The sequence below is a fragment of the Strigops habroptila genome, chromosome Z (assembly GCF_004027225.2).
Source record: "Strigops habroptila isolate Jane chromosome Z, bStrHab1.2.pri, whole genome shotgun sequence".
NCBI classification, from domain to species: Eukaryota; Metazoa; Chordata; class Aves; order Psittaciformes; family Psittacidae; genus Strigops; species Strigops habroptila.
In genome coordinates, this window is record NC_044302.2 from 60662674 (window position 1) to 60674181 (window position 11508).

At 37.2% G+C, this 11508-nt stretch overlaps 1 protein-coding gene across 3 annotated transcripts in view; it reads left to right on the plus strand.

Moving 5' to 3' along the window:
• Nucleotides 1-10920, plus strand: part of FRMD3 (FERM domain containing 3) — a 142448-nt gene extending 131528 nt beyond the window's left edge. For all 3 annotated transcript variants that reach the window (XM_030471029.2, XM_030471030.1, XM_030471031.1), the window contains one exon: nt 7479-10920. In XM_030471029.2, coding sequence (XP_030326889.1) covers nt 7479-8074 — 596 coding nt within the window. In that variant the 3' untranslated portion in view covers nt 8075-10920. The remainder of the gene's footprint in view (nt 1-7478) is intronic.
• The last annotated feature ends 588 nt before the right edge of the window (nt 10921-11508 follow it).

The window sequence follows — 11508 nt, forward strand, 5'->3', positions numbered from 1 at the left end:
TATTTACGGAAGAATTAATTGAGAATGTTGTGCAAAGACCTGAATATTCTCAGACTTTTGGCGTCTGAAAATCAGAAAGCAGTAAGCACAGCAGCTATGGGAGAACCTGCTTCTTGCAGTGATTTATCTCTGAGCAGCAGCAGCTCCTGGTTGCCTTTGCTTTATGAATTCACCGCTCAGGGGAAACTATATCATCTAACTAACTTCCTTGATTCAAAAATAGAGAGCAATATTGAAAAAGCATTAGTATTTACATATTTTGTATTCTTACACCTCAGAGGTCAAATGTTTGCTCCAAGTAGATACAAGCCATGTTGTTGGGTTAAATTGTATAGATGAGGCCCTTACTGACATGGTTTAGTGATGGACTTGGCAGTCCTGGGGTAACGGTTGGACTTGATGATTTTACAGGTTTTTTCCCACCTGGGTGATTCTATGATTCTAAGATGATACCAGTCTAGTAGCAGATTTGTGCATTGGGGCTACATCAATTCTTAAAACCCTTGATTTTGCAGTACTCTTTATAGAATGTTATTCCTTTTGGTGTACACATGCATAAAGCCTGTATATCGGCATGATATGATATGAAAACTAAGGGCTGGAGTTAGCTTGTGCAAAACTCATTGCAGGGAGCATAATTCCTTGGGAAAACCCTGTTGTGATTGATACCACTTCAGAACAACGCTGACTCGCACTGGGAGAGCTCACCCCACGCTGAGCGGAGATGCTGAAATGTCCAACTTGTCCTTTCTGTGGATGCCAAGCTTTCACACCAGTGCCCAGCTATTTTCAGCCTTGCTCTCTTTGGCCTGGTGCTAGATACTGACTTGCAGCAGTCCCTTCACCAGCTCCTCTGCTTTCGCTGAGCTGTTGACAGATGTATCTTGCCTTCTCATTCCTGCTGCCATGATACTCACTTCTCTCTCTCTGCTACTCTCTTCAGCCTTTTCACTATTTAATCCTGGTTCTGGAAGGAGGTCAGCAGTGCTGGGGTGGCCTTATTCCGGGTCAGAGGGAGGCTAGAGACAGTCTCCAGAACATCCGCTGAGCTGAATGGTCTGTTCTGCTTCTACATCTGTGATTTAGGTACCATTTGTGGGGTGTGAAAAGTGGGATGGCATCCTATAAACAGTACTGATGGCTGCACTAGCTGTGATATTAGCTGAACACTGGTGGGGGGCAAGTTGTAACACCACAGAGTCACCGTGTTTGCAACTGGTGTGAATTGGCAACTGCGACAGGGCTTTGCTCCCTTCTAGAAGTTCTTGTAAAACAAATGGGAATGGCCAGGAAGAAAGCCAGGCCACCACCTGAAAAGGAGTTACTATAAACTGTCATTGATTTGCTCTCCTTGCAAAGCTAGAACAGGTGTCTTCTATGGGCACAGGATGTGGGTAAGGTACAGATCTATGGCCTCCTACTTCTGAGGGCTAGACATCTGACTGTGATGCAGATACTGCTTCGATATAGATCCTGTGAAGGGGAATATTTGAGTTTAGTGCAATTCTAGATTCTGTTTCTCTTTCCTACATCTTCTTTGTGACATGTGAACACTTTGCTCATGTGAGAAAGTCACCCTCTCCTCTCTGAAAGATCACTCTACTTATAGCGCAAATAAATTTTGTCCACATTGAAAAGAAGTGAAGGAATACACAGTATTTCTAGAGGAAGTAGTGAAAGGAATAGGAAGGAACTGTCATAATTGCAGTTGGCTGGCCACTTCATATACAGTTTACACATGTATATGAAGAATTCCAAGCACTGCTCTTTTTAGACCATGTCTAATTTTTCAGATCTCTTTTTAAGAGACAGAAATATTCACACTTGTTCCTTTCTCCATTATACAAAGCCTTTACAGATGTGTAATTGGGTAAAGCTGTGTACAGTATATCTGGCCACCAGACAGCGTGTGAACTGATTTTTTTAATAAGCAGAGGATACATTTTTCTGGGGTGCTATATTTCCAGCAACTGAAGCTTCTTACGAATGGTGGAGTTAGGGCTGCCCTTCGTACAGCTAATCCTCAGCTGCTGATTTTGGCACCTTTAGAAACACTAGCAGCTGACAATCTTTATGTCAGACCTCTTGCATGTTCGTATTTGCAGCAGATGACCACTGTAAAGTCATGTTTTATTAAGCTGTTCATGTTCTTATCTGCTGTAGCAAGTTAGAAGTTTGAAGCAATCCCAATATTTGGTGGAAGGGAAGTACTGAGTTTTGGCTAGCACAATGAAAACTGTCTGTCTCTGTAAATTTTGTCCAGTTGCCAGAAAAGTGCAGCAAATTTTTGCTAGGGGTATATAATATAAGACATAAAATTAAGCTCGTTTACATGATATTCCTGTAATATGTATTAAAAGATTCTGACATACAGAATGTAAACCGCCTGTAAAAATATAAAATGAAGAATGAAAGGAAGAAATTCTCAATTAAATGTAATCTAATACTCAAGTCATTGTGCTTTAAATCTAAACACAGTACAAATTTTAATTATCACCAAAGAAATAGTAGACTGTTCAAAATATAGCCTAAAAAATTATACATTATAGTCCTATAAGGGTGATAGCAAAATAATTGTTATGTATGGATAGGAGTAAAGGATTTGCACCAGTGTTGTACAGTAATTAAAGGATGTTGGCTTTGGACTTGCTTTATCTTTTATATTCTCCTTTTCCATTGGAAGATCTTGAGGATCTTTTACTTTTGTTTCAATCTGGTTTTATTACTTCAGATAGCTGACTCTCTTGAAGGCTACCCAAACAGTAAAAAATCTGAAAAACTTGTTCCTTTCTTAAATTTGGGTCACTGGAATATTTATTGTATTGCAGAGTGATTTTTAATTTTGATGCATTAATGTGATATTCTTGTGCCTGCATAGGCATCGTAAATGATATGTGCCATAATGAAGGTACACTTATGTCCTTTGAAACCATCAAAATCTGAGTGGCCTAACGTACTTACTGGTATACCGCAACATGACTGGAACTTTGCTGTGGGCTTGCATTGACTATGGTTAGCTAATTGTTTCCTCGGTCCTTGAGTTGAGAAATGTTGCAGTGTTTTAGTGCATATAAGGAAATTAACCGCTTTGCTTATATATATAAATTATATATAAAATATGTATATATTTTAATATCAAATGAGCTTGCATCAGCAGTTAATGCCCATTCTGTTTTTCAATTTTTATATTAAAACATTATTTATTTACACTTGTATATAGCTGATGTAAAATGCAATTTCTTTGATTTAATATGTTTTAACAAAACATGAACCAGTTGAAAATTCTCATTATCTGCTCAAACTAAATAGGGGACCATAAAGTTAGTGTACGCTTTGGAACTTTGACACATTCCAGTTTTAAAACCCCAGATCTGAAGATACTGATCTGAAAGGGTTCCTCTCCTGGCTTCTGTCTACAGGTTAATCACAAAGTTAAAAGTTTGCCAGTTACTTGAGAAAAATACAGTTTTAATGAAAGTTAATATGATCTTTCTTATTTATGTTCACTATGTATGTTATGCATGTTTGAATTTACTCTGGAGAAGGAGAGAAGGCTTGAGAATTGTAAATTGGGGTGACCTTTCTCTGCAGTAGCTGCAGCTGTCCTCTTTATGATGAGAAACATGATGAAAATATATCACTGACCTTGCATCTACGCAGGTATAGATAGGCCTATGGCCAGGATTCTCAAATTTGGGAGGTTAAAATTAGATCCTTTAATCCATATTGAGGTGCCTAAGTAAGTGGCTCAACTTACCTTTTACTCAAGAGAAAGAGAAAAGCACATTTGAAAATCAAATTGTAGTCCTTGTAAATTTAAAGATATGTGTAGATGCTTAGTGTTGTGCTCTGGAGTTTAAGAATTTTGGCTTTTGTGTTCTAAGATAGCATGAACGCATCCCTAAATGACTCAGAGTATGGTTTGGTGATCCAGCATTACCTGCTATTATGCCATACTTAGGAGAAAGATCCACCCAAATCTCTTCTCACTTCTTAATGGTCATACACTGTTGTATCTACTTTCAGTCAGTTTGTATCTTCCTCTTGATGACTGTGGCAGGTATGTTTGTTAATGCAAAGACTGATGTAGGCAATAAATTCCAGCACAAAATGTGTTTCATGCTGAAATAGGTTGAATGCCTAAAATGGCGGTGATAGGAGAGGAGATAGTACTTGAGGCAAGGAATTATTAGTTGGGCAGTCAAATTAAGCTAATAAGGAGACATTTGCATTTTATTGAGGACAAGGTTTCATTCATCTATGCATATCTGCTGGCTAAGTACTAGTGAAAGGAGCACTCCCTGCTAATGTGCTGCATTTGCAAAACCATCTGTCAAGCCATTTCAGGAAGAAAAACCATCAGAGAACTAACCCACTAAGAAAAACAATTGTCTTCCAAGGTTCGCTTTACAAGCTGGCTTACTCAGAGCAGAAATGGTCTTTTTGGTTGATTTAGCCGGAATGCGAAACCACACCTGGAGGCATGGCCAGTGTATCAGGAGACAAATTACAGGGGGAGAGATCTGTTGGGGCCATTTTGAAGACTTAAAAGGGAAAATTAATTTTAATAGTTCATGTGCTCTACTGAAGGGGGTGGGGGGATGCTTCCTGAGGATCGTGTTCTGTGATGAAGAGGTTTTCTGTAATGAATATAACATGACATATAAAAGCATGCACTACGAAGGGGATCCAAAGAGTTGTCTTGTCAGGTAAGGACCAAGCTAGCTTGTTCAAGGAGTGATTTAATGCAAGTTAGTTAGTGTGCAGGTTTTCTATAACTTTTTATACATTTTAGAAGTATCTCTAATATGTTGTGTAGTCTATGTTGCATTTATTGGCATTTCAAGTTCAGTATGATTTTAAAGTTACCATTAATAAGCCATTGCTCACCCAATTTTTGGGAAGTCTGTAAACTGGGATAACTTAGCAAGTACCTTACTTACCCTTCTGAGTGTCTGGAGAACATGCTAACAGAGCTGCAGAGGTTGCATGGAGGATTTTGTGGTTACTGTCAGGCACTCTGACATACAGCAGCCTATTATGGCAGGTATTTCCATGAAGAAGTATCATAACATGTGATTCATTCCTAGTGCAGAAGCCCTTTTTCACAAAATATTGATCTGCTTGTTTAACTTCATTTGCACATTGTTGACATGTTAACTTTGTACTGGCAGATTTTTCTGCGAATACTGAGTATTTTGGGATCTGATAGAAATGTGATCATGGGCCTGTGTCTGGCCCAGGGCAGGTCTACTGACCTAGTAGTGCACCAGATTTTCGTGATATGTCCTGTCCTGAGCATGGTAGTCATGGTAGATAACAAAGAAGGGAAAAAATAAAAAAGAAAGAAAAGAAATAACCCTGAGATTTTCATGGATATGTCCTGTCCTGAGCCTGGTAGTGATGGTAGATAACAAAGAGGGGAAAAAATAAAAAAGAAAGAAATTGAAAGCTGAGATTTTAAGACCTTGTAATTCAAGAAATGCAAAATTTGTAACAGTGAGATAGTCCAGGGTACAGTTTGTGTCACCCAGTTTTACTGAAATGTAGTTATGCCTACTGCTGGTTTAATGATTGTCAGCCAGTGACACAAGAATATTATTTTGCTGTCTAGTCAAATAGAAGGAAATTAGGTTTCAGCAACAAAGTTAATAATCTCAGTGGAGTGAATAGTACCTAAAAATCAGTGACGTATCAAGAAAAAATGTGAAAAGGCTTTTGGTTTCAAAGTGAGATTCTTTGCAGAATTTTGGTCAGTTATAGTTGAGTTACTATTTAAAATCGTAGCTTAGTATTGTAATCTAAAATGCTTCAAAGTTGTCTATCTTCCTATATTGTAGATGTCTTTATGATAGGGATTTTTGCTTTTCAATTTTTGTCCTGTATCAGATGTCTACAGAGCAGTGATGCATCTTATGGTTCAAGTCATGCTTTATTTCCCTGATCTCAAAATAACCATAATGGGCCTTTTGTTTAGTTGAATTTTTTTCTATGTTTTCCATCCTTTAATAAAAAACTTTCATAGAGCTTGCTGAGGCTCATTTGCTTCACCTGAAAACCATTATGTCTAGCCTAATTAGCACTGGAGACGTACTGCTTTTCTGATTACTTGTTTTTCTGTAATAATACATTTTCTTTTATGCCACATTATTTTAAAGTCTCTGAACCTTAATCTTTACCCCATTAAAACTGAAAAGAGTCTTTGATAGTGTCAGTTCATTCTTATGGATCTTTCACTGAAATAAAAACATTAGGCTAATTTGAGTTATAAATAGTACTATGATGTGAATTTCCTGAGTTGCTTGTTGGGCAAGTCATGTAACATTGTATTGGTTTTACCTACTATATATTTATCTGTATGTTCCATTTGGATTAGTCATTAGTAAAGAATGGAGAGATGCTTAACATCACAAAATAAGAAGTAGCAAGTGTTACTATATATTACTGTTGCACATGATAGTGCGTATGGTCTGTTCTCTTTGCGCATAGATGGCATCTGATGATGGTAATGAATGTTGGACATGGGACAAATTTAAAACTGTTTTTCCCATCCGTTTGTCTGAGCTCTGTTCCTGACTCTTGCCCATTCCACTCCTGCAACTGACAACTAACAGCAGTCTCTGCAGTGTCGATGTAGCTACAAAACAGCTAGACTTCTGTACAGACTTACTGCTGTTAGTGTTAGACTGGAAAAAGGGGAGTGAGTTTTGAGAGGAGAGAGCTTGAGCAGAGAGAGAAGTCATAAGAAATAAGCATTCCAGTAAGGCTAAGAAAGACTCCTGTGTAAGGGGAAGAGAGAAATTTAAAGGAGAGGGAAAAGAGACTCTGAGTATGAAGAGTAGAAAGATGACTGGAACTAAAACGAGACATGAAGAGAGGGAGCTTTTTAAAGTGATGAGGCCTTTTCATTCTGTTTCAATAATATCTAATCCTCATACTGTGTGTCAACCTTCCTCTCCTTTTATCTTCTCAACTTTTAACGTGAATTTATAATGCTAATCTACTGTCTCTTTCTAATTTCATGCCCTATTAAAAATTCCCAACCTCAGCCATTAATTTATCACTTTCTCCTCATTCACCTCAAAGGAATAAAGGCGGGTTATTATTGTTGTTATTATTATTGGCCACCAAATAGTACCAATTCAGATGTACTAGGTGTTCATTTATATCAGAAGTCTGATTGCCAGTAGAAAATTAGCTGTTCCGTTTTCTCCTTTGTGTTACACTGTTATTAGTGGTAGCTGCATCAGACAAAGTTAAGCAGATCTGGTGTACTAGAATGTTGTAAAGATGTTGCTCTCCTCTGGAACATTTCAAAAAGCTTTTCCAGTTTTTACAAACCGTATATGGTCTGGTTTCAACATGCAAAATGATTACAGAATCTTCTTTCCAATCCCTGTTAGATACTACTGGAAGGCTGAGTTTTGCCACCAGGAAGGCAGAAATTTAGGATCACCATTTTCATCTCCTTTTTTCAGGTGTTCAACTGCCAAAGGAAGATGAGATTTCAGTGCCAGTGACCTCAAGCTCACCAGTTAAGGACACGGGAGAGAATGTTGATCTTGCCATTGAACAGGAAGAGAAAATGAAAGACGAACCTTTAACCATTTCAGAACTGGTATACAATCCTAGTGCCAGCTTGCTGCCCACTCCTGTTGATGACGAGATTGACATGCTCTTTGATACCTCTCCAAGAGCAGAGCATGAGAAAGATGATACAGATTCATTTGAGGAACTGGAAGCAGATGAAAATGCATTTTTGATTGCAGAGGAGGAAGAACTGAAAGAAGCTCGGAGAGCGCTTAGGTGGAGCTATGACTTTCTAATGGGCAACATAGAGGTGAATGCCTTTGTGAAGAGTTTCTCCAGACTTCTCTTTGTAGGCCTTGGATTGTTATTGTTTGTGTTTCCTTTTCTCCTTGTTCTCTTGGAGTCGGACCTTCAAATCTCTTTTCTCCATGAAATCCGTCAGACACCTGAGTTTCAGCAGTTTCATATTGAATATTACTGCCCCTTTAGGCAGTGGGTGGCTTGCAAAATAAACTTCATTCGTGACATGCTGGGCAGATTTTAAATTTTAAATAAATATGATAAAACTAAGGGCTATATTCAAAATTTCAGTTAGTGCCAGCTTTCCATAATGCCCCTGGAAACAGTAGCTGTTCCAGACAGTCTTCATATCCAGACATGGATAAACTCATAGGTTTTTCAAGTTCTTAAGTTTTCTTTGCATAGTTAAATTTCCTGTTTAGTTACAGGCTTTTACAGTCAGGTTTTAATAACCAAAAAGAAGATTTATTCTAATTGCATTTCAGACTTCCTTCTCATCTATTACATCATATAAGATGGGGCCACAGTAAGTTTCATTGTCCTTAACCTTTCAATCCATAACACTAAATCCAATGAAACTGAAAGAAAAACTCTTTTGAATATACTCCTTAGTGCAGCAGTCTTCTAACCAATGCCTATATAAGCAATGTTTATGCTGGGTTTTTGGTTTTGGTTTGTTTTTCTGTTTGTTTAGTTTTTTAGACTTTTATGTGTTTAAAATATTTTGGTAATTTTTTAGCAAAAGACAACTCCTGATGTTATTTAAATGTACAAGTTGGTAAGAATAATGCACAAGGGCATGTGGGGTGTTTTTAGCGTTTTAGCAATGACTTGTTTTTAAACTAGTGGCTGCAGGATGAGTGACTTTAATATAGGTCTATACAGAGAGACTGTGGTTTGAGAAATACATAGAAAGTTCACTCAAGTTCAGTAGGGGCTGCCTGGAGGAGGTGAAAGGACACCAAGTACACAGAAGAATTTCTGAAAGGCACAGTTGTAAAGCTTAGGGAAGTGAGCAGAAAGGAAAGTAATGGTACTTCCTCTTAGCTGTCAGGTTGTTTTACGTATTATCAGTGCTGTAGGAAGTCTCTACAAGATAGAGACATTTTGGAAAAGAGTGAGTTCAGTCTAAATGTAGATTATTTTAGATAACATCGAAGTAGATAACAGTAAGTAGAAGAAAAAAACCAAACCAAAGCCCTCACTTAAATTAGTAGGTGAGTGACCTACTTTTAAAAATTGTGGAGCAAAGGAGGAAAAGGAACACATTTTTTGAATTCCTTTTTGAAAAACAAAGCATTAGGCTGTACAGTTGACATAAAAGTATTCTACTGACTCACAGTTAAAGGCTTTAAGAGATGCATCTTAATCCTTGATGCCTGTCATGACTAACCAATAAGGCAACATGTTTTCTGTGCATATAAATATTCTTCCTTTCATATATTACAGCAGCATATTTACTCTCTTTCCCTATTATTACAAATCCAGTTACATGATCTAATGCTGTTTCATGTAACATGGATTTGTATAACTAAAGGTAATCCAACATAGTTTAGAGAATATACTTAAGTCATTCTTGTCAATGCTGAGAACTTTTGATGGCCCTCAAATATACCACAGAGGTTGTATGTAAGAAGAGAAAGATTTAATCTTCCCTTCCCTGGTCTTAGTGCAGGTGTATTTCATATTTAAACTAGGGAACTCTGATTTTGGCCTCAGAGTCTGTCTTCTGCTTAGATATTTATGAATCGGAGACATACTTGAGGCTATTTTATTAGATGTGCATTTAACACATTGTAACTGCATCTCTAATTTCTACTTAGTAAATTCCTTTCATTTCAATATCAGAGAATCAGTTTTGCTTGGTTTCTCATGTAAGCCTTTGCAAATGTCTAGTTTGAAATTGGCAATTTCCTTAGAGAATTTCTCCTTACCTTTTAGTCTTCTCCAGTTTTTAAAAGACAAAACAGTTATAAGGCTTAGGAGTGCCCTTTCTCAGTTGAAAAACTTTTGGATTCCTGTTCATTTCTCAACCAACAAATACTAAATTAAACACTTTTTTTCCTCTTGACTGTATTTGTCCTTGCCAATCTCTTCCCCAGAATCGTTATTGATAGGTTACTTGATGTGTATTTCTTCTTGTGCTACTAGCAGCTAAATGATCCTTTCCCTTGAGGTAATAATCATTCAGCCTAATAGAAATGGAGAGTGAACTAAAGTAGATGTTAGGCCTTAATGGGAAATTACTCGCTTGCATTATTTCTAAGCAAAGGTGTCAGAAAAGGTATTTTGAGTGGTAAAGGCTGTGAGAACTGTCATCCTGCCTGACTATAGAGACATGGTTCTATACAGGCTCCTATATAAGTCTGGTAATCATTAAAAAAGAAAAAAAAAAAAAGTTAGATCCTATACTCTAAAATATAGTCTTGTCCCTGTAAATTACAGTACTCCAGAAGTAGGTGTATTGTTATGCTTGATTTAACTCTATCAGAAAATAGCTGAGTTGCATGAGAACATAATCTCAAAAAATGTGCAGTGCAGTGAGATTTTATGTAGGGTTAAATGCAAGTGTATGTGTGCACATGTGCCTGCCTTTACTAATCATGTGCATACATTCAGGCCTGGACTTTTAAAATCCTTCACTTACTTCCTGGTACTTTCTGGTCTGTCGAAGTAATTTAACTGAAAGTCATGAGACTCCTATAATGTAAAGGCCACGACCACATATTACATGCAGAAGGATATGGTTGGATGTATTCAGAGAGAGTAGCAGTCTAGTATTTTATTGGTGAGGATGACAGACTTGGATTATGGAGCATCTATAGGTACAGTATTGTGTATTTCTGTCTGTGTTTGGATTACATTGTAAAATGTATGTACTTGAAATATATTTTGTGATTTGTCTAACATTTATGAACACAACTCTGGGAAGAATTAAAACTGTTTTATTTCATGGAGACTAAGGGGAAAATATACCTGTAACTTGAGCCTTATCTTTGTACAGTGAATTTCACATTTCTATATGTCAACATCCTGATTGTTTTGTATGTTGATATGATGGCAGGAAACCCTAATAAAAATACACTGGAGAAAAGCTTTATGCAGTTATGGCAGTTCTTATGGTAAAAGATGTTTCACAAATACTACGTTTTGCTGAGAATTAGTTGGTACATGGTGTAGTGCAATTTTCTTAGGACTCTTACAGATTTCTTTTACACACATTTTTTTCAATTCACCAGCTGGAGAGACACTAAGAAAGTGTTTTAAAATAGGATGCTATTAACATGGCTTCAGACGCACTAACCAATGGTTTGCCCAGTTACTGTGTAAGAGTTAGTCACAGTCTTATATTTGCCCCGAAATAAAATTACTACACACAGAAATACACATTGAGAAGTCTGGTTTTAAAGTCAGGCCTTGGCTGTAGACATATGGCTGCAACCTTTTGATAGGCAGATCTAGCTAAAGTGTTATGCAAGCAAAGCTGTGCAGCTTTTCGATGGAGCTTGCTTACATCAAGTTTGGAGCTCAGACAGTGCAAATGCATCTTGTAAGAAAGATACAGTCTGCAAAGAGGTAATTGAACATCATCTTGGAGAGCTGAGTCAGAAAAAAAATTACCTGCTATATTTATTTCATTCTGTCTTTTCCCGTATTAGCTTACTTTTAATTTCAACA